The following is a 6,347-nucleotide window of genomic DNA, read 5'->3' as shown; positions in this document are numbered from 1 at the left end:
GGCGTGATTTTTCCAGTGCCGCACAGTGGATCAAGTCCATGTGAGAGGTCGTACAAAATTTGGAAACTTTAAACGCTTATAACTCCGTTTATAAAAAATTAAGGAGGTCTCAAAAGTGGTTCCATTGGTTTTCTTGTAAAATTTTCTACTTGGAGCACCACTTGAAATGTAAAATGTGACGAAATAAACACTGAAATTCTCAGTTTTAGTCAAAAATTTCATGTCCGACTTCTCTAATTGACTCGATCCACTGTGTGTCGTGCCCTGCCCTAGGCATAATATTTGCGAACTGATAATGCACTATTTCCTTGACTTAATTCAAACAAACAGCCATCGAACGCAATTCTAGGCACAGGTAGCCGATTTAAATCGGCAGAGGCCGAATCGCGTATTATGATCTCTTCCTGAGCATTTTTATTCGTTTTTAGTAAAATTCACGTCATATTTTGAGGAGAAATTGAACTAACAAGATTACTGATTCGCCTCAATGTTCGAAAATTAATTATGTAATGAGCTCATCTGTAATTTTTCATAATTCAACTTGAAACGTTCATTTCGACCCCTCATCTTTCATGCCTCCAATTATTGAAACTCGTGTTTTAACGGACCTTATTCTCAAATACTTCACGACCAATCTGGGTTATCACTCCTGATTTTTTGTATGATTCGGTAATCTTCTGAACAATCTTAATCTAATTGGAGCGAAAGATTTCACCTCCGTTTGGAGAAATTAAATACGTATGTGTTTAGCTCTCCTTTTCGTTATGAATCGTAGGCCCACAGGTTTGGCAACATCTCACATACGCCAATTAATCATCATCAAAAGTGCCTCTCTGTGCGCGATTATCAGTAGGTAATCGGAAATCTCAGCTATGCTTCCGTCGTTAGGTCGCTATTATGACGGTAATGGTCTGCTGACGTCATTCTGGACGTATGGCATTGTGCTTCTCCGAAAATAACATTTAAAACGAACGCAAGGATGAAAGTAATTCTCGACGGTGTCCACTGTTGTTTGTTCGTACGGTGAACCCTCTCTTAAAAATGGCCGGAAAAAATCCCAAGCGTATCTATCTGAAGTCGAAACGTCCTAATCGCTGGATGAGAAGAAGAATCATATTTTACACAGCCGGATGCATTATGTGCGAGTTCGAGGTATTTTTTTAGCATTTTTTGCCCGTGGTACTTTTGAAGAGTCAAAAATCTTTTCTGTTCAAGAGTTTGGAATTTTACACCTCCCTAGAGGATGTTGATTCCTCCTCACCCAGTTTGCACTCTTTCGTTACCTGAAGTTGTAACGTCAAAGTTGCATCGTTAAAGTCGTAAAGTTAAAGTCGTAACGTAAGTTTGCAACGTTAAAGTTACAAAGCCGAAGTTGCAACGTTAGAGTCGTAACCTCAGTTTGCAACGTTAAATTTGTAACGTAAGCTTGCAACGTTAAAGTTGTAACGTAAGCTTGCAACGTTAAAGTTGTAACGTAAGTTTGCAACGTTAAAGTTGTAACGTAAGTTTGCAACGTAAAAGTTGTTAAACTGTCGCGGGAAAGGCCCGATTTTACAACCATTTGTCACCCATAATTTCCGATCACAGCAAAAGTGACCGTACTTTTTTTTCGGAAATTCTGATTTCGGGAGGATATTTTTCTTAGTCTGTACGTCTTTCCTAAATTAAGCGGAGCATTTTGATACGACCGAACTTAACTTCCGGATACAGTGTAACAAGTACTCGAGTACTTGCTTCCATAGCCTTGTCTACATATAGTGTGATTATAGAGGTGTATGACCAGGCTTTGAAAATCCCGTCCCGATAGTAACAGTGGGGGCCGCTATCGGAGAAACCAGGAAAAGTCAAGGATGAGGATTAATTTGACCCTAAAGTGTGGGGAAAATTGCTTTTACAAAAATTTAGAGCTCTCACAACAACTCGACCTAGAGATTTGCGGATTAATCTACGAAATCCACGGTCTTATCGTCGCACAGAGTAGATCAAGTCAACCAGAGAGTTCGGACATGAAATTTTTGACTGAAACTCCAAATTTTGATGTTTACTTCGTCACATTTTAATTTTTAAGGAGTGGCTCAAGAGGGAAATTTCACGAAAAAATCGATGGAACCAATTTTGGAATTTCAAAGTTTGTATAGACGAAGTTATTATCGTTTGAAGTTTCCAAATTTTGCCCGACCTCTCCCATTGACTCGATCCACCCTGCGTCGTATTCCAGACGAAAGGAAAGTAACCATATTTCATCGCCGCTAAAAGTTCCTTCGAAATTGCACGTTAACTCCAAAACCGTCGGGAATTTTTAAATTAAAATTTCACTGGTTTTCTCCTGATTGTGTACCCCGCAAAATATCAGCAATTTTTTAAGTCAGTTTTGCAACCTCGGAGCGAGGTTACGTCCTTTCGTATAGAAGAAAAAACGATGTGTGTGATGTCAGCTCGGTTCCATCACCTCTCGTATACGGATTAAGCCTCTCGTTAATATTTGGCAAGCTCTCTGGGCACCTGTTAAAGTTCGTTCAGACTCTAGTTTCCAAAATGTCCCACCAGAACCAAAAATTTCGTCCGGACCGTAAAATGTCTCGTACATGCCCTATAGTCCCCAAAATTAGCTTAAAAAGTTTTACTTGGTCAATAATTTTTTGACGATAGGCGGTAGAACCAACCCTGAGTCAGGCTGAAGATCCCAGGCAGGCAGATCCCTTGGTGTAGATACTCAGATCATTTAGCCCAACGAAGGCACCGAACCAGGGTGTTTACAAGTCCGGAATTAGCACTGATTTTTTAATGGTGGTCCGGAAGTACTGAAGAAGTGCGGAAATTCCGCAAGAAGGTCCGGATTTTTTTCATTTTTTGTCATTTTGGTCGCAATTTGAGCGAAAAATTCAAATGTTTGAAATTTTTGGAATTTCGTTTATCGGAGGTATTGAAAAAGTACTGAATTTTTCTGTTGAAGAGGTACTGAATTTCTTAGGCATGTGCTGAAAAAGTACTATGATGGTACTGATTTTTGGGCAGCCTGTTTTAGTAGATACCCTGCACCGAACGCACCCGCTAAATCACCGTTATAAATTAAGCCGAAAACTTTAATGAAAATACTCGTAATTTCGAAAAAAAAATTAATATTTATATCCGAACTGAAAAATGAGGCTTCGACGGAGAGAGAAGGAAAAAGCACACCGTCTCGGTCGGTACTCAGCGACTTCACGCCGAACCTGCGAACCTCAAGGCCGAGTAAATTCCTCATTTTTTTCGTGTGTGTGCGTCTGTGTCTGTGTTGGTTTGGACTAACTCGCTCGATTTAAGTCCATCTAGGCTGGCGAGATAACTGTCGTGTCGGCGAAAGATCGCGTCGATCGTTCCACGCTTCGACGTCGCGGCGCGCAAGGGGACAGGTCATGAGAGAAGTCGGACCAACATGAAGACTTTAAAAGCTTCGTTAATACAAAAATTTGAAGTTTTAATAGTGGTTCCATCGGGTTTCTCGTATAATTTCTCGTGTAAAGCAACTCTTAAAATGTATTATTCGACAAAATAACCATCGAAATTATGAAATTTAGTTAACAATTTTTGTCCGACGTCTGCTGAGGACTAGCTCCAGTGTGCGGCGGGCGCGGGGCGGCGAGACTTAGGGCCCAGACGGAGACGTTAGCATTGACATTTACGAGCATATTTATACATATGAGAAGGTCCTCAATCTGTACGCTTTGATCAGAGTCAATTCTACTCTACGACTTAATGTTCACTCATGGAGGGGTTTCGAAAATTAACTTGAGTTTAAAACTTCCGGGGCACGAACATACATTTTCCGCAAAATTTTGAGAAAAAAATTGAGAATTGTGATGAAGTTAGGTTAAAGAGCCCTTAAACGAAAGGACAAAATTGAACGAGGTACCTAACTCCATCGCAGATTACAGGAGTCATTCCGTCGTTTCTCATATATTCGTATTTATATTATTATATTATATTATTAGATAATTGCGAAGTTAAAAAAAAACCAGGTAACAAGGGTTGTCGGCATCGTACAGAAAATGCTCCATTACGCCCCCTCCCGGGCGCATGCAAATGTGGATAGAGGAACAATTTCAGGGGTCGAAAGTCAAATGTCGAAGGAGTTGGGAGAAAAAGGTTTTCTTTTTTGATTTGAGGAAAATTTTCTGGAAATCTGATGAGAAAAATGTAGAAAGCCGGAAGGCGGGCGCCTGGAAAAATGGAAACTTGAAAGGTCCTGCACCCCTGGTTGTCGGCTCTGTTGCCACCTTTTATTACTTACCATCTGGGAACTGGTGCCTCTTTCGTTATGAGTGGCAGAGTGTCTACAAGTCCGGAAATAGTACCGATTTTTTAAGGGGGGTCCGGAAGTACTGAAAAAGTGCGGAAATTCCGCAAAAGGTCCGGAATTTTTTTCATTTTTTGGTCATTTTTGTCTTATTTGAGCGAGAAATTCAAATTTTTGAAATTTTTCGAATTACGTCAAATGGAGGTACTGAAAAAGTACTGAATTTGTTGGGAATGTACTGTGAAAGTACTGATTTTTGGCCCACCTGTTTGAGTAGACACTCTGTTAGTGGTCGCCGGGTGACTCTTTGGCCAGCGCGTCTTTATTTTTTCTCTGCAGATATGGAAAGATCTTTCGGTCCCTAATTTTTGCCCAATTTTGTTGCAGAAAAAACTCCATCTAGCGCAATGGAATAGTCAAACGAATGGACACAATGGAGTGAGGCAGAATGGGATCCACGGAGAGAACCACGATGACGAAGCCTACTCCGGAAATTCGTCGGGCCAGTCCTCTGCCGCCGATAACTCGGACAGGAGAAAGAAAAGTAAGTCCTCAACTTTCCGCCCTCATTGTATGTTTCTGACTCATTGAAAGCTATTGATTACCAAGCTTGTGAAACGAAAAAGGAGGAAATATTGTGTTGCGTCCCGGAAAACCTCTCATCGCCAGACTGCCGTTCTTAGGAAGAACGCCGTGTGAACCTTCGTGCGTTGCCAAATTTCTTTTAGTAAAACGAATTTTCCGGAAAACTTGTGAAAATTTTCCGTCCATTTCTCAGATAATTTTCTTTCCAGTGTGATCTAAATTATCACAAACTTTCGAGTAGAAATATTCATTATTCGTCTCAAAAATTACTATTTAAGAGAGGAAATTTGGCAACTCTCGGATGTTCATACGGCGTTTTTCCTTAGCACGGCAGCAGAGGGGTCGATCCAAGTTATTTTTCACATTTGGTATAGCCGGCTTTTAGCTTTGTTTCGTTTGTCTTTTTGAGTGGATGGGTGGAAAATTTAAGGAGGAAGAGGATAGAGGAAGTCAAACTGTTGTCTGGAAAGAAATATCTCCTGAAAAGCAAATCCAATTATCAGGGACATGTATCTTCGATTGGCGTTCTGTTGCACAGATAGTCATTTCCTCTTTTACAGCAATGGAATTCTAAAAAATATTTCTTCGTTGTTGTAGTGAAAATTTGATCAGTTATAATCTGACTTGGAAAATTTCATTTTAATCGTCTAGAAATCGATCCAGGAGGTAAGGGTAGTATTTGTGATATTGCACATGTATCCTTCGTCGGTTATTACTTCATTTCCACCCATTTTGTGATGGGAGTCTAGTTTAGAAAATTTAACGTATGAAACCTTACCCTGGATGTGCATGTCAAAATACTTCATCTGCGAAGATTAAAACAGGGGAAAGACGGGTCACCGAAACCATTTTGTAAATAATATAATCTTTTAGTCTTGTTGAAATTCTTAAATTGTTTTATCTCTCTCATATTTTCACCTCTGCTTTTGGCCTCTGTTGCTTGTGCTTCATTCTTTTTTTTCAAGCCACCCTTTTGATCGCTTAACTTATCTTGCTTATTTCCTTGGAAAAACCTTTTTCCATTTTCAAAACTCTTAACTTACGGTGGAGATCATAGTGGCACAATGAATGCTGAGGCAATGATTTGCTTTGTAGAAGAGACTGATGTAGCAATGCCTTCAAAGGTTGCAGACTGATGCACATCACACAGCATTTATTATTTGTAGTGTAGCTCTGTCTTTCGTGGACCTCGAGAAATGTATATTTGTATACAACTTGGGATCACAAATGAATGAAGATGGATTGCTTTTGCTTCATAATGTCCGTATCAAATATTTTAAAATGCAGCAGAGCAGCTCTGACTCCAACAGCCGTAATTATTTTAGTTTTCAGAGTCCTTTAAGGTATAATGAAAGCTGGAGGGAAATTCACAAACCAAATCATCAATTGTCTGCCAGAATTAGATATGGGTTCAAGAACTACCTAATTCACGAAAATAGTCCAGTGCCTTGTTTCCGTTTACTTTATCCAGTATTACCTGATTAAG

The 6,347-nt window shown here is 39.8% G+C and overlaps 1 protein-coding gene across 4 annotated transcripts in view; it reads left to right on the top strand.

Annotated features, from left to right (window-relative positions):
* The window catches only part of larp (La related protein), a 79,605-nt gene that overhangs the window by 47,761 nt on the left and 25,497 nt on the right, over window positions 1–6,347 (top strand). For 3 of the 4 annotated variants that reach the window (XM_019061850.2, XM_019061848.2, XM_019061853.2), the window contains exon 4: window positions 4,664–4,820. In XM_019061850.2, coding sequence (XP_018917395.2) covers window positions 4,664–4,820 — 157 coding nt within the window. Of the gene's footprint in view, window positions 1–972; window positions 1,153–4,663; window positions 4,821–6,347 lie in introns of those variants that run through there. The other variant, XM_019061852.2, reaches the window with a different exon arrangement.

The sequence above is a fragment of the Bemisia tabaci genome, chromosome 3, assembly GCF_918797505.1.
Source record: "Bemisia tabaci chromosome 3, PGI_BMITA_v3".
Taxonomy (NCBI): domain Eukaryota; kingdom Metazoa; phylum Arthropoda; class Insecta; order Hemiptera; family Aleyrodidae; genus Bemisia; species Bemisia tabaci.
The sequence above is the reverse complement of the archived record's forward strand: the minus strand, read 5'-3'. Positions and strand labels throughout refer to the sequence as shown.